Source organism: Carcharhinus amblyrhynchos, chromosome 10, assembly GCF_965287045.1.
Source record: "Carcharhinus amblyrhynchos chromosome 10, sCarAmb.v2.hapA, whole genome shotgun sequence".
Taxonomy (NCBI): domain Eukaryota; kingdom Metazoa; phylum Chordata; class Chondrichthyes; order Carcharhiniformes; family Carcharhinidae; genus Carcharhinus; species Carcharhinus amblyrhynchos.
The window spans coordinates 65180155-65203483 of NC_137333.1; the positions used below are offsets into that span (position 1 = coordinate 65180155).

The 23329-nt window shown below is 40.3% G+C and overlaps 1 protein-coding gene across 2 annotated transcripts in view; it reads left to right on the forward strand.

Annotated features, from left to right (window-relative positions):
* Positions 1-23329, forward strand: part of dync2h1 (dynein cytoplasmic 2 heavy chain 1) — a 546351-nt gene that overhangs the window by 330069 nt on the left and 192953 nt on the right. For both annotated transcript variants that reach the window (XM_080197215.1, XM_080197216.1), the window contains 5 exons: positions 128-193; positions 2179-2229; positions 3891-3968; positions 11136-11267; positions 16243-16315. In XM_080197215.1, the coding sequence (XP_080053341.1) occupies positions 128-193; positions 2179-2229; positions 3891-3968; positions 11136-11267; positions 16243-16315 (400 nt within the window). The remainder of the gene's footprint in view (positions 1-127; positions 194-2178; positions 2230-3890; positions 3969-11135; positions 11268-16242; positions 16316-23329) is intronic.

A 23329-nucleotide genomic window follows, 5' to 3' on the forward strand; every position in this document is an offset into this window, starting at 1 on the left:
TCCATCTGCTGTGAAATATTATATTAAGTTAAAGGTGCTACATAAATGCAAATTGTTGTGATGGGGAGTAAAAATGTTCTTTAGTTTAATTGCCAGATCTTTTATAGTTGATTCTTTTTTCTTACAGGCTGATCAACTTATGTTTGCTTTGCATTTTGTACGTGGAATGCACCCAGACCTCTTTCAAGAAAATGTAAGCAATAAAAATGGATCTTGTTTACTGCAGATATTTGATTAGGTGTCATTCTTATTGGTTAAGCAATTCTGGCAGTAACCATCATGTTTTCTGATATCATAGCGATTTTAGCACAGAACAATGATCGTTGACCCATTGTGCTTTATCTATTTCACTGATCTTCCACCAGACTCTTTAATATATTTAATTTCTTCTTAATAGTTATTTTGGCCAGGCTTCAGTAACCACTTATGATGATGCATTCCATATTTTAAGAACCTGTTATATGATAAAAGAGTTCAAATTTCTCCCTCCAGTACTATTCAATTTATTCCTTCTGGGAAATATCCTTTTACCCCACTGACCCGTTTCAACTCTTCAAAATTTTTGAACATATTAATCAGGTGGCTCCCTCATCTTCTCTGCTTCATTTTTTGAGCTTTATTTTTCAAGTCCCACATCATAACTACAGTGCGTGATCAAGCATCTCAATGAATCTCTGTTGAATGTTTCCAGAATGAGTCACCCAATCGCCCAAAGCATATTTAAATGATCCCTCTGTTTATTGCAGGCAATCAGCAGTCACCTGAAGTGATAGTATGTTTTGGACACTGAAGATGTGTAATAAAATCTTAGAAATTTCTTCCACCAAAAACTTTTATGTATAAATTAAATAAGATTTGTTACGGGACACCAACCACCACACTTTTCCATTCCTGAAACTTCCTTTTAAAGCTATCCTGTGGTATTTACCCTCCAACCATTTCGTTAGCTCTGTTTACAATTTATCCTTAATTCCAGAGGCGTATGCTGGTAATTTATTCTCAATAATTTGTATGTTTTCTACTATAGTCCGGCAAACATCAGCTAATATGCTTAGTTCTTCTTTTGCTATTTGGAAATATTATAAGAAAGATGCGGAGGCATTGGAAAGGGTGCAGAGGAGGTTTACCAGGATGTTGCCTGGTATGGTGGGAAGGTCTTATGAGGAAAGGCTGAGGGACTTGACATTATTTTCATTAGAGAGAAGAAGGTTAAGAGGTGACCTAATTGAGGCATACAAGATGATCGAGGGTTAGATAGGGTGGACAGTGAGAACCTTTTTCCTTGGATGGTGATGGCTAACGCGAGGGGACATAACTTTAAATTGAGAGGTGGTAATTATAGGACGGATGTCAGAGGTAGGTTCTTTACTCAGAGGGTAGTAAGGGCGTGGAATGCCCTGCCTGCAGCAGTTGTGGACTCACCAACTTTAAGGATGTTCAAATGGTCAGTGGATAGACATTGGAATAGTTTAGGTTAGAGGGCCATTAGAATGGTTCCACTGGTTGGCGCAACATTGAGGGCCGAAGGGTCTGTACTGCACTGTAATGTTCTATATTCTAGATGAGCACTTGAAATGCCAAAGGCTACAGACCAAGTGCTGGAAAATAGGATTAGAATTTTATGAAGGAAAATGGGATTAAAATGCTCGATGGCTGGCACAAACATGATGGGCCAAAGGGCCTCCTTCTGTGCTGTAAGACTCTATGGGTGGAATTTTATCGGCACGTCTGCCCGAGGTTCGTATGATCCTGCCCGAGGTCAAAAGAGAATGCCGCTCTCTGAGCCTCATCCACCCCCGGGATTGAGGCGGGTGTGCCGATAAAATTCCAGCCTGCGATTCGATGGCTGATTATCAACCTTGCTGCTGTCACGTAATATTTCGTTATGTATTTTTTCTTTTCTGGCAATCCCTCTTCAGTTTCAGGCATAGCTTGTATTCAATATTAATAACTTTTTTTCATATTTATATTTATTGTTATATAAAGACACCAGAAATCATTCTGCAACAAAGAACAATACCATCAAAGCACACTGGAGAAAGGAATGTTTCTAATTCTGCCAAGCTACAGAATAGCTGTGAAAGACCATAGTTCAGTACTTTTTAAAAAAATGTTTTTAAAAAAAAGTAAACACGTAGACTATATAGTTGTATATTTAAACACTACTTTTTTTTTAAGGAATGGGATGCATTTACTGGTTTGATAGTTGGAGATATGCTTCGAAAAACCGTAAGTATTGATTATACCATTGTTGCCTTTGATCTTATGTTTGAATTTTTTAGAATGAAGTCGGCTTCTTTTTCTTCAGTTAGATTCTCAGAGAGTCTACCATTGGAGAGCACCAGTCAGCCACTCCAAAGTACCGATGGGAAGTCCATGTCTGTTTTGAAGATCTGATCTCATTAACATAGGGTTGTGGCTTATGAGTAGAAAATCAGAAGCTAGAGCAGCTAGTTGAATGCAATATCAAGCTAAATGGCATTGGGGCCCATTGGTATTAGAGATTTTAAATTAGTTGTGTGCCACCTAGGCCAAAGACCATGACAAATTGGCAGTGGCAGAATGAAACAGTAAGATTTTCCCTGTGATTTTCCAGGTGTTGAGTGGGAAGCCTTAAAATTTTCCCCAGTACACTTCAATCAAAATTAATTCCTATTTCCTCACAGTCTAACAACTACTTTGAGGAAGCTTTTGCGTAGTCTGTACTTTCATGGGATATATGTAATATCTTTTGAAAGCTGGACTCAGATAGCTACATGGAAGATTCAGTCCTTGAGTTCAAGCAACATTACTGGAGCATCAACTGGCATACCTCCATTGTACAAAGACAATTGTAACTGATGAATCCCTTCAACATAAAATGGGACTTCATGTTGGCACCATAAAATGCTGGTGTGTGAAAAAATCGTAGACCTAACCATGTACATTTGCTTGTACAATTTGAAATAAAAACAATCGTTGCTCATTCATATACAAATTCTATCTTCTATGGTGTAGCACATGATGGAAGCAGCATTTTTGTGAGGTGAACTAAGGTGAGGAGGAAGGGGGTAATTGGATCAGTGGGTGCGGATGGATTACAGGTCTTACTTTAGAGTCATAAATTATTTTCTATATTTCACATAATGTTTTTGTAGCTAAAATGGAAATTGTTTTGGAAATATGGAAAGCAGAGGAATTGGTTGAAGCAAATTAATGTTTCTGCTTTGTAGGCTAACAAGTTGTAAAATGTAAAACAGGCACGATAATGCCACCATTGATCCCTAATTTTGCCTCCAGCCTCCCAACTTCTTAAGACCCCTGATCACTTCAGGAAGCTGTTTTATCAATGATTTTAAAAAGATATTACATTAAAAATTACCTGATTATGAAAAGCACAGATGAACAGACTGACCTTGCACAAATCCTTAAAGGTGACAGGATAGCTTGATAAGGTGATTTAAAAAGCATCTTGATTTCATGGATCTACAAGTAGAGGCAGAGAATGTAAAAACAAAAAATCATGCCAGAATTTTACAATAAACTGCTTGGGCTGGTGAATGAGCCAATAACCAGATGTAATAGATTTAACATCATTGGAAAAAGATGCATGGAGGGAGACGAGGAGATATATTTTTCACTCAGGTTTGTTGGATCTGCAACTGTCTACTTAAAAAAGTAGTAGAATTTGATTCAATATATAATTTCAAAAGGAAATTAAATCACAAGGTAATGGACAAAAAAACATGCCTAATTTTTCAAGGAGCCAGCATAGAAAAACAGGGCCAAATGGCCTCTTTCTGTGCAGTCAGCTTTTATGATTATTCATTTGTTTTTGATTCTGGTATACATAACCAAGAATAGATTTTCAATAAATGCTTATTTTGACATTTGACACTTCCTGCTTTTAGGATAATCAAAAATCCATACGGGAATCAATTCCATCTTGGATTGACCAAGAGAGGGCTGGAGCAATGGCACTCTTAAAGGTATATTTTAAAATTATTTACTGAAATAGCACTTGTGTAACATCTTCCAGATTTCCTCAAATCTCCTCTAATCTTCCTATCTCTTACATGAATCCATCCCTCTTGGTTAGGAACCTATCACCCAAGGGGATAGGGCCTTTCTTTTCACTCTAACTGGACACTCATCATTTTATGTACTTCAACTTCTCCCCTCAGCCTCTTCTGTTCCAAAGAAAGCAACCCAAGCCTATCTAATCTTTCCTCATTAGTAAAATTCTCCAGTTTAGGTGCATCCTTGTAAATCTCTTTGCTCTCTCTAGTGAAATCATAGATTTCCTATTGTGCAGTGACTGGGACCGCACATAATACTTCAGCTGTGACCTAACTAGTGTTTTATGCAGTTTTAATAGAACTGCCTCCCCACCACTTAAATTCTATGGCATGGTTAATAAAGGCAAATATCCCTTTAGCTTCTTGACCACTTTACCTATCTCCCTCTGTAGACTGCCACTTTGATGTGATGGAGAAGTTTATGTGCTCTGACAATCCCTTGAGTAATGCCATCAAGAATGTCTTGTTCCTGGTAGGACAACCCTTGGCATCAAGGTTGGGGGGATCCCAAATAAAGTGCAGTCCAAAATGTCTACAATGTTGGAACAGGTGAAGGGAGTCTCAGTGGCTGTGAAGGTGGAAGAAGGCTGCAATGTCAAGCTGATCCCAGTCATCATGTTTAACATACCACCAAAATCTAACCTGCCAAAATTATGTAGAGAATAATAGCACCACATGGCCCTTGTAGAGTGACAGAGGTTTACGGGATTGAAACAGGCCCTTCGGCCTAATTTGTTCACACCGTCCAGTCTGTTTTACCACTAAGCTAGTCCCAATTGCCCACATTTGGCCCATATCCCTCTATACCCATCTTACCCATATAACTGTCTAAATGCAACCATTTTGAATATTATTATCAAGAAAATTATTCAATGTTCCTCTGAATTTTTTAAACATTTGATGATTTCCCTGTGAATGTTAAGAACTGTAACTTGGTCCAGAAATGTGTAAAGTGCTTTTATGTGAAGTTAAGGTGTCCTCCCCTTTTACTTTTTTTCTTCTTCTTTTGATGATTGGTCTATTCAACCCAATAAACTTATTTAACACCATTCTGTGATTCAAAATGAGAAGGTTAGATTGGCCTCAATGTTAAAAATACTCCATAAATTATTGTTCTAAGGCGTTCAAAATTAGTTGAATCTTAGTGCAGCAAATTTATTTATATTTCTGACAAGTAAGCATATCCCTTTAAAGCTCCTTGATGATTAAGTAAGTTAGAGAAGAGCTGAGCTACGCAAACCAAAACTCCCAAATTTAATCCCACATCTGTGCTGAGTTAGCTGATCTTAGACAAGCAAGCAATAGTGCAACAATTGGTCTTTGTGTTCCTGGTTACAAAAGGAAAATTTGTCCATGATTCCTGTTCCTGATCAATATCCAAACAGCCTTTGCTTGAGATATGTGTATTTATTGGATAAGACTATTATGATTCCTGTGGTTGAGTGGCCTGTTGATGTTCATTATTGTGGTTCATAGGCAAGGAAAGAGAAAAAAAAATTGCATTTATATAGGGCTGGATTTAATGTAGCACATTATGGCGGAAAACATGGTGGTCAGGTCCACTTAATTACAGGAGAAGCCATTCAGCAGTCTCCTGGAGTGAAACTCCTGCAATAATGTTGGAAGCAGGAACAGGTCCATGGGGGAAACCTATCTCCTCACTCTAGGTTGTCAATTAGGCTCATTATTGAGTCAGTTGATATCTATTGTCCCTGAATCCATGGGATTTAGTAGCCTTTCCTGTGGCTTTTGGGGAGGGCTGACTTTTTCAAAGACACTGCTCAATTGTGGGACCTAGCATCGAACAGGGGAGTGGGGGGGGAGGGTGGGGGTCACTACTGAAAATTCCACACCCCCCCCCCCCCCCATACCTTGCCTATGACCACCCTGCCCACTCTCAAGAGCACCTGCCATAATCCCCATCCCCATCCAGCTCCCACCGGGTTCCTAGCGTCTAATTTGTTGGCAGCTCTCAGCAGGCAAGACTTCCACTGGGGAAAGCCCAATACTGGCCAGTTAAGACAGGCACTAAATATGGTCCAGTCTCCCCCTCAGAAACCACACCATTTCCCACCTGTTTTCCCACTGGTGAACTGAATGCATTCTGTGGTTCTCATGCATCTGTCGCCTTTGTCCTTCTAGATGGTAGAGTTTGCGGATTTGGGCTGTAGAAAGAATCTTGGTGTGTTGCTATCACCTTGTGCTGGTACAAGATGGTACATACTGCCGCTGCTGTGTGTCAGTGGTGAGGGAATGAATGTTTAAGGTAGTCGATGGCTGCCAATTAAGCAGACTGTTTTGTTGTGAATCATGTCAGGTTTCTTGAGTGTTAAATGTTGTTGGAGCTGCATTCATCAAGGCAAGAAAAGAGTATTCCATCATATTCCTGATTTGTACCTTGTAGATGGTGGACAACTGTCTCTCCAAAGGGTGGATGCTAAGAGGATGTTTTCCCTTGAGAGAGGCTAGAACTTGGGAATACAGTTTAGAAATAAGTTTCCCATTTAAAATGAAAATGAGATTTTTTTTCTCTCATAAGGTTGTTAGTCTATAGAGTGCTGTTCCCTAGAGACTAGAGGAAACAAGGTTATTCAATATTTTGAAGGCTGAGCTAGATGCATTCTCAATTGACAAAGGTGTAAAAAGGCATAAGGATAGGCAGTAAAGCATAGTTGAATCCATGTCAGATCAGCCATGATATTACCAAATGGTGGAGTAGACTTGAGGGATCAGATGATCTGCATCCGCTGAAGTTTTTTACCTTCATTTGTGTGTTCTGTTGCGCTACACTTTGCTCACAAGCCTAACTTCCCACAAAGATTCCCCTGTCTTAACCAAGAATTTTTATACTATGTCCCATTGTGCCCTATCCATGTACTAACCAATCAACTTCTATTCCTTTCCACCTCCCTTTAATCTTTTTATTCTTCTGATACCTACTCTTTTCCCTTTTCAAACAGCCACTCCAACTCCATCCTGACATGCCAATTTTCCTTGCAACTCCCTGCTTGAATCTCTGCAATCAGTTTCTGATCCCTGTCAAAGTACTAAAACTAATCAAATTCACAGCTGACATCCTTGGTGATTGTGACCATAGTGTAAGACCACTTCTTCTTCTTGATCTCTCTGCAACCTTTGGCATGGTAACCAACACATATCCAATCAAAGCTAGAATATCTCTATCGATGACTTTCCTCCCTGCCCTGCCCTGTTAGCTCTGAGGTTCCCCCTAGATCTATCCTTAGTATCCTTGTTTTCCTCACCTATGCTGTATTTTGGCAACATTTTCTAAAGGGATATAATCAGGTATTACGTGTCAGCTGATGACAACAGGCTCTACCTCTCCACCACTTCTTGAATCCTTCCTTACTTCTATGTTGTCCAACCTGTTGTCAGAAATCCATTCTTGGAAGACCCTTAATTTTCTCTGATTAAACATTTGAAAGACCAAAGACTTCATTGTTGGGGCCCCCTCACAAACTCTGTAACTGTAGGATCACCAGCATTGTCCTTTATAATTCCTTGACACACCACAGCCTAAGGTAAATTGCCGCAAAAGCTATTTTTTACATGCTGTTTTCTGCATTTAATCAAAATTTTAGTTTTTACTCAAAATAACTTGTGTTTCTGGAATGATTTATTAAATGCAAAAAGCTGTTTTATCACACTTAATTATGAATTGTGCCTTCCATGTGATAATTACATTGAACATTACCATGTAATGATACAGGCTTTATTGAAATAATATAGCTGTTACACTAAGCTTTTGGTTGGCAGAAGAAAAAATGCAACAAGAAGCTCTTAGTGGATGTTAATGCCAGCATATGTGAAATACCTTCATTGGCACATCAATGCTGTTCACTTTTTTCAGCTTTATTTTCATTTTTTAAGAAGTATTAAAGCAGCCAACTGAAATGCCATTTAGTTTTTATCAAAAGGAACAAGGTGATAGTAATTGTAGTTGATCAGAATTGGCATAAAAATGCATTCCTCAGCAGCAGTCAGATGCAGCAGAGGTTGTACTCCAGGGGCCAAGTTTTCTTTTTGGAGGCAGGAACTTGGAGAGGGGACAAACCTTGCCCTTGCCATCTTACCTCTGACTTGAAACTGTTGACAGGTGGGAACCTCTGGAGGCCCAGGCTTAAATTGGGAGTGTAGGTGAGTTGACCCAGAGGAGGCACGTTAAGAGCCCGTGTCATCTTCTAAAATGTCTCGATCCACTGCTTCCCAGGCAATCAGCAGCTCATCTGTTGTATAGTTGAGCCTTCTGACTATTTAAAATGTCTTTCGTCCCCTCAGTCCCCTCCATCCTTTATCCCCTTACCATTGCCCCTCACCTTCCCTCACTCTCACTCCCTTCATTGCCGGGACTCACACCTCCCACTCAGCCACTTTATGAAAATAACACACAAGTATTTTTATTACAGTTGGAACCCATTTAAATGTCCCTTAAAACTCACTGTGTAAACAAACAGACTTTTCAAAGCACCAGTACAAATAATGTGAGGCACTTGTAAAAGGATTAGACAGTTGGATTGCAACCAAGAGCCCATAAAACATGTTGAATCAACAAACAGACTTCCAAAGCAATTGTGCAAAAAAGTGAAGCACTTATTGGTAACTAGATTGCAGCCAAGAATATATAAACGTTCCTGAGGAAATGAACAGATTTCAGACTCCATCTGAGTTACCTAGACTTAATATATAAAAGATTAAACATGTACACATCAGTATTATTTATACTTGGCTATCCTTTCAACAGTGTGAAATGTACTCTCCTTATCCTTTTGATTTCTAACTCATCTAAATTTTTCACACATCTACAATTTTTCCACATATATAATTTGACCTTTTATTTGACAACTAACCATTCTAGCAAATACATTGTTTAAGGGGTGGTTACATCTTCCAATTATAGCATTATCATGATTCACCTTATGAAATATAAACAGAACTCATGCTACGGCAATTAATGATGAATATAAAGGTGAAAGAAAACATTTCACTTAGGTTTTAAACTGTTCCTACCTCTCGTTCATAGTTCACACCTTTATGCAGCTGGTTTCAAACCCAAGAGCTGATAAAATCTGGTCACCCAACAGCGGAATTTGTAGCACATTGAGGATTATTTAGCAAAAGTTGTCCAACCATCTAATGTTGGACAATGTGTTTTGCGTTTTTTCAAGCACGGACTGTTAGGTACACCTTATCCGTTGCGAGGAGTGTATGGGAGAGGCTGCTTAATGCGTTCTGCCAATGTTTGGGACCAATGGCCTACATACCTAGCATCACACTGACATTGAAATTTGTATACCACGTTATTTATTTGATGGACTGAATGTTTTTTTGGCTTGACAGCAGCGTCCTGTTAGTGGCGAGTACCACTGGTGTTCCACTGAAAACCAATTTAAGATTGTTAATTGGGCTCAAAGTGGGCCACATTTGTTGTAGTGGAAGGTACCTGCCCTGGTTTTTGCATGATGTGGGTATGCCGGCGTTGGACTGGCGTAAACACAGTAAAAAGTCTGACAACACCAGGTTTTAGTCCAACCAAATAGGTTGGACTAAAACCTGGTGTTGTCTGGTTTTTGCAGACAGAAAGAATACGTATACACATTGCCCCTGTTACTGTTAAACAAAATAAGTAATAGCCATTCACTGGTTCATTCCTCAGGAAAATGCCTTGAACAATCAGAGTCAAATTGCCTGGTCTAAATTTTCAAACTGTGCCTGGCAGTTAGCTTTCAGTCACTACCAATTAGAAATCAATTGCCACCAATTATTACTCTATTTTTCATATAGTATACAGTTGTTTTTCACCCGACATCGGTATTCTTGTGATTGTCCTGATGAATGCAAGGTGAAAAGTTGTGACAGAATTAATTTTTTCATCAATACTCACATTCTTTGAGTTTTACGTAGTAAAGTCCTTTTATTTAAACCTTGAAACTCGTGGCTTCATTCTCTTTGTAAATTACAGGGGATTTCAAAATCTGAGAATAAAATAGAAGTCTCTACCTAGATTATAACAGAGCACAAAATCTAAGGACACATTAGCAAACAAAGTGACCTGTTTTGGAAAACTTCAAGAAGCACCTGCCAAAATTTGAAGTGCATCTTGGATTTGCAAATTAATTCATCCACATCAAAACAAAATCTATGTCAATATTTTTAATATTAAGCTTTTTTTCATTACAGAAAAGATGTTGCAACTATATTCAGGGATTTGGACACATTGGACAAGAGATTAGCAAAATAAAAATATCCATATTTACTCCATTTCTAGCAATGACTGGTCATTTCCCCCACTTCTTTGAAACCCCCAACAATTTTTGAGCCAGTGAAATGTATTTCTTTGGACATTTAAGCAGGGCAGTTGTCAAGATAAGCTTCATTATGCTGTTCTAAAGATTATATGAACTATTGTTAAGCCACTTTGGAATTGTGCAAATCAGAGAACAGGCCAGCTAGGCTAGCATTTATTGTCCATCCCTAGTTTCCCTTCAGAAAATGGTGGTGAGCTGTCATTTTGAACTGCTGTAATCCTTGTGGTGTAGGCACACCTGTAGTGCTGTTTGGGAAGGCTGTTTGTCTGTCGCAAGTTATAGCGAGTTAACTGCAGTCTTGGAAAACCAAAAATTCTGATCCTATACTGGATGTGTGTGTCAGAAACTCTTTCGTATTTAGGGTAAAGTTGATGATGATAGAACCATGTTATTCCCAGTTCTGAATACTGATAGCCATGAATTGAGAACATACGTATTTTAATATAGAGATTCTTAGTGGAAATAACCTACTAACAATCTTTGGCATCACAGTGGCATCCGCTATTAACTCTGTTTAATTTCTTTCTTGAAGCAAATGTTTCTATTTCATGTCAAATGTTCTATAAACCAACAAATACTCCCTGCAGAATGATTTGAAAAGTATTTGCCTAGGGGATTTTTAATTCTTAAAAAAAAATGATTTGATTCAATTCAGACTCCAATCGAAACAACCTTTATCTCAGTATAGTTCTGTTGAGCCACTTTTTGTAGTTATTTAAAGAAGATAAGAAATCTATTCATTTTCCACCAGACCACCTTTCCATCAGTATATCAAACACTCTGTTTGGAAGATGTCGACCTTTGGCTCACTTTCTGTCAAAGTTCAACCTGTGAACAAGACATCCCAACATCTATTGCAAGAAGAATTACTCTTTTTCAACAGGTATGGTGCCGCAATATTTTAAAAGTAATGACAGAATCTAAGAAGTATAGGTTTTGAGTAAAGGTTCGAAGAATCTAGAGCTGCAAATGGTACTTTTCCTATTTATTTGCATAACCATAAAAACATAATTAAAACAGCTAACTAGTTATTTCAGTTAACTCCTTCAACTTCACTTTATTATACTTCTATTGTATCTTTTCAAAAATGTAGTTATGTTTAAAAAAATCCATGTGATGTTAAAACTTGGACTAGCACTTAATTAAATAGTTACCTATATTTTGAGGGTAAAGACAGAGCTGAAAAAGTATGGGTAAATACAATGAGTTATGCTGAAAGGCATTTCAGGAGTAAAGTAACAGGGATAATGTTACTAAACTAGTGATGGAAAGACAGGGATAAATGCCCTAGAAACATGTGTTCAAACCACAACATGACATATGGGGGTATTTAACCAATACATCTGAAATAAAAAGCTGGATCCCATAATGATGATCATGAGACTGCCAGATTGTTATAAAAACCATCTAGTTTACTTACATCCTTCAGAGAAGAAAAGCCACTGAGCTAACCTGGTCTGTATTCTAGACCCACAGCAATACGGTTGACTCTTAATGGGCATCTGACGTGAACAAGCCACACAGTTATATCAAACTGCTACATAAAAAATAAATAAGGATATAACAGTGTCAATGACCCAGGCATTGCAAATGACAAAAGCATAGACTGTCCAGTTGACCCTGCAATATTCTCCTCACTAACATCTAGGAGCTTGTACCGAAATCAGGAGTCTAGTCAAGCATCAGCCTGACATAGTTATTTTATGATGTAGAGATGCTGGCATTGGACTGGGGTAAACACAGTAAGAAGCCTCACAACACCAGGTTAAAGTCCAACAGGTTTATTTGGTAGCAAAAGCCGCCAGCTTTCGGAGTCCGCACTGCTCCTTTGTCAGGTAAGTGGGAGTTCTGTTCACAAACAGGGCATATAAGGACACAAACTCAATTTACAACTTAATGGTTGGAATGCGAGTCTTTACAGGTAATCAACTCTTAAAGATACAGACAATGTGAGTGGAGAGAGTGTTAAGCACAGATTAAAGAGATGTGTATTATCTCCAGACAGGACAGTTAGTGAGATTTTACAAGCCCAGACAAGTTGTGAGGGTTACAGATAGTGTGATATGAACCCAAGATCCTGGTTGAGGTCATCCTCATGTGTGCGGAACATGGCTATCAGTCTCTGCTGAGCGACTCTGCACCACTGTGTATCATGAAGGCCATCTTGGAGAATGCTTATCCGAAGATCAGAGGCCGAATGCCCGTGACTGCTGAAGTGTTCCCCAACAGGAAGAGAACACTCTTGCCTGGTGATTGTCGAGTGGTGTTCATTCATCCATTGTTGTAATGTCTATATGGTCTCCCCAGTGTACCATGCCTCGGGACATTCTTTCCTGCAGCTTATCAGGTAGACAACGTTGGCCGAGTTGCAGGAGTATGTACCATGTACCTGGTGGTTGGTGTTCTTACGTGAAATGATGGCATCCGTGTTGATGATCTGGCACATCTTGCAGAGGTTGCTGTGCCAGTGTTGTATGGTGTCGTGGCCACTGTTCTCCTGAAGGCTAGGTAATTTGCTGCAGACAGTGGTCTGTTTGAGGCTGTGCAGTTGTTTAAAGGCAAGAAGTGGGGGTGTGGGGATGGCCTTGGCGAGATGTTCGACTTCATCAATAACACGTTGAAGGTTCCGGAGAAGATGTTGTAGCTTCTCCACTCTGGGGAAAGTACTGGATGACAAAGGGTACTCTGTCAGCCGTATCTTGTGTTTGTCTTCTGAGGAGGTCGGTGCGGTTTTTCGCTGTGGTGCATCGGAACTGTTGATCGATGAGTCATGCGCCATATCCTGTTTTTATGAGGGCATCTTTCAGTGACTGCAGGTATCTGTTGCGATCCTCCCCATCTGAGCAGATCCTGTGTATACAGAGGGATTGTCCGTAAGGGATGACTTTTTTAACGTGTTTAGGGTGGAAGCTGGAGACACGGACACGGCGAATAGCGTACCCTTTGTCATCCAGTACTCTCCTGGAGCGGAGAAGCCAAGACATCTTCTCCAGAGCTTTCATCATGTCATTGATGAAGATAAACATCCCGCCAAGGCCATCACCACACCCCTACTTCTTGCCTTCAAACAACTGCACAACCTCAAACAGACTATTGTCCACAGCAAACTACCCGACCTTCAGAAGATCAGTGACCACGACACCACACAACCCTGCCAGAGCAAACTCTGCAAGATGTGCCGGAAAATTGACACAGATGTCATCATCTCACGTGAGAACACCATCCACTAGGTACGTGGTACATACTCTGCAGGAAAGGATGTCCCAAGGCATGGTACATTGGGGACACCATACAGACGTTACGACAACGGATGAATGAACACCGCTTGACAATCATCAGGCAACAGTGTTCTCTTCCTGTTGGGGAACACTTCAGCAGTCTCAGACATTTGGCCTCTAATCTTCGGGTAAGTGTTCTCCAAGGCGGCCTTCACGATACACAACAGTGCAGAGTCGCTCAGCAGAGACTGATAGCCACATTCCGCACACGTGAGGATGGCCTCAACCAGGATCTTGGGTTCATATCACACTATCTGTAACCTCCATGACTTGCCTGGGCTTGCAAAATCTCACTAACTGTCCTGTCTGGAGACAATACACATCTCTTTAAACTGCACTTAATGCTCTCTCCACTCATGTTGTCTGTATCTTTAACATAAGAACATAAGAACATAAGAAATAGGAGCAGGAGTAGGCCATCTAGCCCTTCGAGCCTGCCCCGCCATTCAATAAGATCATGGCTGATCTGTCGTGGCTCAGTTCCACATTCCCGCCCTCTCCCCATAACCCCTAATCCCCTCGCTTATCAAAAACCCATCAACCCGTGTCTTAAAAATATTTAGCGAGGCAGCCTCCACCACCTCAACGGGCAGAGAATTCCAGAGATTCACCACCCTTTGAGTGAAGAAGTTCCTCCTCAACTCCGTTCTAAACCGCCCCCCCTTTATTACTTGATTTCCTGTAAGACTCACATTCCAACCATTATTTTGTAAATTAAGTTTGTGTCTTTATATGCCCTGTTTGTGAACAGAACTTCCACTTACCTGACGAAGGAGCAGTGAACGCTCCGAAAGCTGGTGGCTTTTGCTACCAAATAAACTTGTTGGACTTTAACCTGGTGTCATAGTTATTTTACCCAAGTCAAACTTTCCAGCCACCATCATCTCTGGATATGCCCCCTCCCACCATTAGGACAGATTAGCCAGATATGGCAGCACATTGGTACAGATAGTCAGGAAAAGAGGACCTGTAAGTCCTTAACATTGACGTCAGACCCCATGATACCTCAGGACAACAGGTCAAGTGTGGACTTGGAAACCTTCAGCTGATTATAAAGGCAGTTATTGAATAGAATTCACAGAGCCCAATGCATGCTAAGATTTTAATACTGATTACCACTTATTGCACTGCTGCAAAGAAGATTGGTAGTTCTGTTTGGCAATTGTATAAGATTTTAAGAACTATCTTTCCTAGAAGTGTTTTTTTTTTAAGGTCTGTATGTTTGTTTGGACAAGATTAAGAAGTGTTAAGTGGATGAAAGGTTTCTTAAATGAGACTTCCATTAGCTGGATTCGATTGACAGTTTCATGAGAATATAGGAGGGAATTTTTTTAAAAGGAATGTTGAATTCCTGATTTTTTTATAACAATTCATAAACTTACCAGAACTATGATATGATTTATTGTTTCTGGATCTTGTGAATACCGTAATAATAGTTCAAAGACACTACAGACGTCATGATATTCAATCAATGTGAAAATCAAACCACAGAATCCCTTATATATATTGATATTTGACTTTTTACACCATAGGATGCAGGAGAGGACTTTGTCCTTTGGAGAATGCAACTGAACCCATACAGTGCTTGTTAATTTAATTATCCCTTATCATTGAGAACAGAACCCTCTGATCACTGCATTAAAACTATACTTGAGGCCATACAAAAGCCTTTAACACACACTTAATTATTTATAAACGTATTATTGGAGTATTGTGAGCAGTTATTTGGAATATTGTGAGCAATGTTGGCCTTGGAAAGGGTCCAGAGGAGATTCACAAGAATGAACCCTGGAATGAAGAGCTTGTCTTATGAGGAACAGTTGAGAACTCTGGGTCTGTACTAATTGGAGTTTAGGAGGATGAGGGGGGATCTTATTGAAACTTACATGATACTGCGAAGCATGGACAGGTTGGATATGGAGAGGATGTTTCCACTAGTAGGAACAGCTGGAACCAGATGGCACAATGTCAGGCTAAAGGGAAAATCCTTTAAAACAGAGATGAGGGGAAATTTCTTCAGCCAGAGAGTGGTGAATCTGTGGAATTCTTTGCCGCAAAAGGCTGTGAAGGCCAGGTCATTGAGTGTCTTTAAGACAGAGATAGATAGGTTCTTGGTTAATATGGGGATCAGGGGTTAGGGGAAAAGACAGGAGAATGGGGATGAGAAAAATATCAGGCATGATTGAATGGCAGAGCAGACTTAATGGGCCAAGTGGCCTAATTCTGTTCCTATGTCTTATGATCTTATCATACACTATCTAAATACCTTTTAATCTCAGTTGCCAAAAGGTTCCATACGCCAGACTAGAGTTCCTCCATGGTTCACGATTCTTCTGAGGAACTGAATAAAGTGCCCTTTGTAAAATTGAAGACTAAATTATACTTGAGGAGCGTTTTACTTTCGTCAGCAGACAGGAAGTTTCGGTGGGTCAGAACAGTTAAAACAATGCCACAGCATTAATCATAGCTCACAATGTAGTTGAATATCCTTACAAGTTGCTATGCGATTTGTTAATACAGATAACTTCCTCTCAAAACTTTGATACATAGCATCAACTATTTATTTTCTTTCCTTCAAAGGTTTTGGTGGTTCAGGCAATAAGACCAGACAGACTCCAAAGTGCAATGGCTCTTTTTGCATCCAAAGCCCTTGGTAAGTGTAATGTTTATTTGAAAACTTTTGGTAGCAGTATCATTTATTCTTGGTTTAGATAGGTTCTGTTTCGAGCTCAGGTTTTACATACTCTTTCGATCTGAGTACCTCGTGTATGGAATTTTCTTGTTACCTCCGTGGACAAAAGATCTAAATTTTGAGAACCCGATGAGTTGTTTTCCCATTGCTTCTCAACATGGTACGCTGGTTTTATTGTTGCCAAGGTGTATACAGTTTATATTTCAAGCATTATTTTCTGTGTTCAGAATATTTCTGAGGACAATGCATTTCAATGTCTGGTATTTTACTGACTCTGCTGAGACTTTTATAGACAATAAAATTAAATACCTGAATGTGTCTAGGTAATACACATAAAATGGAAATCAAAATACATTTTTAAAATTAACCATGGCATTAATAAGATCACATTTGGATTATTCCGAGTTTGATTGCCTATGTCAAAAGGGCTATGTTGTTGGAGAGGGCTTAGATGCCAAGATTAATGAATACCTTTGAGGATTAATCTTAAAAGAATAATTGTGTAAACTTGAACTTTTCTCCTTTGAGATGAGAAAACTCTGTTTGTTCCTCAGATTGTGTAGGTGATAAGTTGAAAACAGATACTTTAGGGCAGATTTTAACTAGGTAGGCAAGTTCCATCTGGGAGCTTCTTGTCTGCTTCTTGAAACATGCATTTCCCCTCCACTAACTTATTTAGATGTGTATTAAGCACCCACTCTGGTCAGGTAATTCCTAATTAACAGTTACACTCTGATGTTATGATTCTCCCCCTGCTGAATATTAGCTTGCAAATACAGATGCCCCACTCGGTTTCAAAACCATCGACAGAGCAGTAGCATTGATATCATGAGAGCTCCAGAAGAGAGAATCTCTTGCTGTTTAATCTGCTGTCCTTACCTGGTCTGGCCAACATGCAACTCCAGATCCACAGCAATGTGATTGACTCTTAACTGTCCTTTTAACTGTTCAGTTCAAGGACAATTAGGGATGGCTTTGCTAACGATGCCCACATTTCATGAAAGAATAAAGAAAATACAATCAGAGCCAAAGAATAGCGAGAGTCCTTCTAGTGCAGACCATTGCTCTATTCAAATATTTGTTTGGTACTACCTAATTTGAGTATTGCTGAAAAAAGAAACATATTACTAAAGCTTTTCATCTTGCACTCATCAGGACAAATGTAAGAATACCAAATTTCAAAGATCACAACAATTTATGCCACAGGAGTAAAGGTTGCTAATTGGGTGACAAGTCAACTTGATCGGCTGAGGCATTACCAAGGAGAAAGCAATAGTAAATTTTAGGCTCCCAAGCTCCAGGGGGATTAAAAAAAGGTTCAAAGCTTGAACATATTCCTTTTGTTTGCAGAGAATGGGTCTTGTGTATGAATGTATATCATTTCTAGCAAGGCCACACACATCAAGAGACTTTGCTGGGAGGCATAGGCAAAATCAAGGCATCAGGGATAGAAAACAAACCTTCAAATAACTCATCTATCCAAACCTTCAAGCGCCGTCTACCTCACGTGGCAGTGTATGTAGAGTATGCATTGGATTTATAAGTCATTTCAGAACCCATCGACCCTAAGAGGAAGCAATGACCCTCTATCCCTCGAGTTTGCCTAACAAGGTGGAACCTTAATCCATAAGTAATTTTAAGAAGGAGTTGACGAGTTAGTTGAGAATGAGGAACTTACAGGGTTATGGATGAAAAGCAGGGTTACATACGAACATACTAAATAGAAACAGAAGTAGCCTGTCCTGCCATTTAGTAAGTTCATGGCTGTTCTGTTTGTGTTTCAAGTTCTACATTCTCAATAACCTTTGCTCCCCTTGCTTAACAAGAATATATCTAACGCTGCCTTAAAAATATTCAATGACCCTTCCTTCACCACCTTCAGAGGCAAAGAGATCCATATAACCCCCTGAGGGAAAAAACATTTTCTCATCTCTGTCCTAAAAGGGTGATCCCTAATTTTAAATCAGCGGCCACAGTTCATCCACAAGAGGAAACACCCTGTCCATGTCCACCTGTTCAAGACCATTCAGGAACTTATATAATTCAACCAAGTCTCCCTTTATGCTTCTAAACTCCAGTGAAACCAAACCCAGTCAGTCTAACCTTCCCTCATAAGTCAACCCACTCATTCCATGTAGCAACCTAGTAAACCTACTCTAAACTGCCTCCAGTGCATTTACATCCTTCTTTAAATTAGGAGACCAAAATTGCACACAGTATTTGAGATGTGGTCTCACCAATGCAGTGTATAACTGAAGCATAGCATCCTTACTTATATGAATTTCCTCTCATAATAAAGGACAGCATTCTGTTAGCCTTCTTAACTACTTGCTGTACTGCATCCTAACTTTTTGTGACTCACACACTACAATACCTCGATCACTGCACCTCAAACCTCTGCAGCCATTTTCCATTTAAGTAATACTCTTTTTTTATTCTTCCTACCAAATGAACAACTTCACATTTTCGCACACGATACTCCATTTGCCAAATAATCAATTAACCTATCCATATCCGTCTGCAACCTCCTTATGTTTTCTCAGCAATATATTTCCTACCCATCTTTGTTTCATCTGCAAATTTAGTTCCTTAGCCTTCACTTCCTTCATCCAGATCATTGATATAAATTGTAAAAAGTAGGGGGCCCTAGCACAGACCCCTCCAGGGCTCCACTTGTCTCATCCTGTCAATGAGAATAAGACCCATTTACTCTCCCTGTTTTAGGCCAGCCAGACAATCTTCTTTCCTTGTTAATATGTTGCCCTCTACACCATGAGCTTTCATTTTCTGCAATAACCTTTGATGTGGCATCTTTTCAAATGCCCTCTGGAAATCCAGGTCCAGCATGTCTCTTGGCTCCCCTTCATCCATAGCACATGTTAGTCCTTAAAAGAACTGCAATAAATTGGCTAAACACAATCGCCCTGTCAAAAAATCACACTGATTTTTCCCGATTTGCTTGAGTTTCCCTAAATGTCCAGTGATAATCTCTTGAATGATTGATTCAAACACCTTCTCCACTATAGATGTCAAGCTAACTGGCCTATAGATTCCTTGTTTTCTGCCTCACTTCCTTCTTGAACAGAAGGATTATACTTGCTAATTTTCAATCTGATGGAACCTTTCCAGAATCCAGTGAATTTTGGAAAATTAATACCAATGTATCTACTGCCTCATGAGCCAAATCTTTTAAGATCCTAGGATGGTGTCCATCAGGACATGGAAACTTGTCAGCCTGCAGCTCCATCAATTTGCTTAGTATAGCTTCCCCAGTGATTGTAATATTACCAAGTTCCCCTCTCCCTTCCACCTCTTGATTTTCAACTAGTACTGGAATGTTGTGGGCCGAAGTACATAAGAACATAAGAACATAAGAAATAGGAGCAGGAGTAGGCCATCTAGCCCTTCGAGCCTGCCCCGCCATTCAATAAGATCATGGCTGATCTGTTGTGGCTCAGTTCCACTTTCCCGCCCTCTCCCCATAACCCTTAATCCCCTCTCTTATCAAGAACCCATCAACCCGCTTCTTAAAAATATTTAGCGAGGCAGCCTCCACCACTTCAACGGGCAGAGAATTCCAGAGATTCACCACCCTTTGAGTGAAGAAGTTCCTCCTCAACTCTGTTCTAAACCGCCTCCCCTTTATCTTGAGGCTGTGCCCCCTAGTCCTACTGTCTTTTTTGAGCGGGAAGAGTCTCTCCACCTCTATCCTATCCATCCCATTCATCATCTTATACGTCTCAATGAGATCTCCCCTCATTCTTCTAAACTCTAGCGAGTACAAGCCTAGTTTATTCAGCCTCTCCTCATAGCTCAATCCCCTCAACTCCGGTATCAGCCTAGTAAACCTCCTCTGCACTCCCTCCAGGGCCAAAATATCCTTGCGCAGGTGCGGCGCCCAAAACTGCACACAGTACTCCAGCTGCGGCCTCACCAATGCCCTATACAGCTGCAGCAAGACCTCCCTACTTTTATATTCAATCCCCCTCGCTATGAAGGCCAGCATCCCATTCGCCTTCCTGACCACCTGCTGCACCTGCAAGCTGGGTTTTTGCGACTCATGCACAAGGACCCCGAGGTCCCTCTGCACCGTCGCCTGCTGCAGTTTTTCGCCACGTAAGTAATAGTCCTTCCTACCATTCTTCCTACCAAAGTGGACCACCTCACACTTGCCAACATTAAATTCCATTTGCCATTTCCTGGCCCATTCGCCCAGCCTATCTAGATCCTTCTGCAGACTCTCCACACCCTCCGCACAATTTGCCTTTCCCCCAATCTTGGTGTCATCAGCAAATTTCGACACCCTGCACTCGGTTCCCTCCTCCAGATCATCTATATAAATGGTAAATAGCTGAGGCCCCAGCACCGACCCCTGGGGCACCCCACTAGTCACCAACCGCCAATCCGAATAGCACCCATTGACCCCCACTCTCTGCCTCCTATTTGACAACCAATCCTCTATCCACGCTAACACCCTACCCCCAACTCCATGTCCCCTGACCTTCTGCAATAACCTCTTGTGAGGTACCTTGTCAAACGCCTTCTGAAAATCCAGAAAGACCACATCCACCGGCTACTATTCCTAATAAGACCCAGCAGAAGCACAATGGGCCAAATGTCGTCCTTCTGTGCTGTAAGTTTCAGTTATTCTATGATTCTAACTTGCTGCAGCTTGTGAGCTTTTGCTCTATGTATAATGTCTATCTAACAATGATCATTTTATGCAAATATTTTGCGACTGATAAACTATAATAATGCAAGTCTTTATTCACTTTTTAATATTTTATTATGTCAGTGTGTATGCTCCCCTGATACTATTAGGCCGATGATCTGCACCTGCAGTTTAACAATGAAAGAACATCTGGAGATAAAGGATTGCTTTGCAAAGTATGTAGGAGACAACTTTTTGAATAACTTAAATGGGTTAGTTATATGAGAATCTAGGATTCTGAGAGGGGTTATGCTTTACAGTGGTAAGCATCTGTTGATTTTTGCCACAGAAGGACAGCATTTTGTAATGCAAATTGTGCCATTCATATGCTTCTTAATGGAACCAGAAAAACTGAGAGTGGGTTTTCTAATTCTACAGACAGATGTGGTTCCCACAGGTGCAAGGATCAATTAACACAATGCATGTGGCAATCAGTGTCTGGTGGCACACTGGCACAATGGTTAGCACTACTTCCTCACAATACCAGGGACCCAGATCCAAATCAATTCCAACCTCGGGTGACTGTATGGCGTTTGCCTATTCTGCCTCTGTCTGTGTGGGTTTCCCCAGGGTGCTCCGGTTTCCTTCCGCAGTCCAAAGATGTGTGGGTTAGGTTGATTGGCCATGCTAAAGTTGATCCTTCATGTCAGGGGGATTAGCAGGGTAAATATGTGTGGTTACGGGGATAGGGCCTGTGTGGGATTGTGATCAGTGCAGACTCAATGTGCCGAATGTCCTCCTTCTGCACTGTAGGGATTCTATGATTCAATGAACATGTCAACTTCCTTATTTTCATGACAGGGTTGCACGGCAGCAGAGTGATTAGCACTGCTGCTTCGCAGCACCAGGGACCTGGGTTAGATTCCGAGCTTGGGTCACTGTGTGGAGTTTACACATTCTCTCTGTGTCTGCTTGAGTTTCCTCCGAGTGCTCCGGTTTCTTCCCATGTTCTAAAAGACTCTGCTGGTTAGATGCATTGACCTGAACAAGTTCTGGACTGTGGCAACCAGGGGAATTTCACAGTAACTTCATTGCAGTGTTAATGTAAGCCTTACTTGTGACTAATAAATAAAACTTTAAACTTTAAGGAAAGGCTTCTATTTGATTAATATGTAGCTGGTGTTCAATTCCGGTCACCATATCCAATAAATGCAAGCCAGATATCATCACACTTCCATCTTGTGGCTATCCATGAAACCAGTTTTGAAAACACAGATGCCATGTCTCAGGATGCTTGAATGATTAGTTCTATCATCAGCAGCCTGAGTTTATTTTGCAATAAGCCTCTGTAGATAGGAAGGCAGCAGATACAGTAAGGCTCATGTCAGGAGACAGAGCATTAACAGCAAACTGGAGCCAGGCTGATGTCTTATATTGACTCCCTAGATACCAAGTCTGCAGAAGTGTTAAAGCTTGCTGTGCACTATGTAACCTAGTGAGGAAAAAAATTCTTATGAAAGCTGAAAGGTGAAAGCTGATGATGAAGATGAAATAGAACAACCCCCATCCCCAGAGCAAGAGGAGGGTGCACAGGAATGGGAAAAATGTGGATCACAACCTCCAGCCATTATAGAAACAAGGAAACAATTGATAGTCTGACTCTTTCACTGAATAAGAGATATTTCACACCCCCCTGTTCTTTCACTGAATAAGAGATATTTCACACCCCCTCCCCACCCCTCCCAACATCCTTATCAAATTCGTCATGATCAGATGCTCTCCTTCATAAGACAGTGGCTTTTGCCAGTGAAGACCATGAAGACTACATTAGCAATTTATTGAAAATGATTGCATAAGTTATTACTGTAATTAAAATACCAATCCATGGAGATTTTTTTTGGAAGTGGCTTATTGTTGTATGTAGTACGGCTGAACCCCCTTGTAGCAAATTCACATGTGGTTATACTCACAGTGGAATAACTTTGGGTGTCAACTACTTTCCAACATGAAATTCAATGTGCTAATTGTGAAAATATGTGTAATCAGATTCCTTTATTTTGTTTCATATAACTAATGGACAGCACCTCCTTGTAAGTTAACTTTATGAACTAGCTCAGATAACACTGATATTGTATTACAAAAGTGCATTTGCCAAATTCAGGCATATGAGTAAAATTGCCCAGCACTTTCATCCGAAACAGATTGAAAATACTGTGTGAGGTGCACTGAATTCTGAATCTTGATATGCACAAGCATCATGCAAAGCTCTGCACCTGAAAAGACATGCTTTAGTCTTTAAGGCATTAATTCCAGCTCAGCAGCAT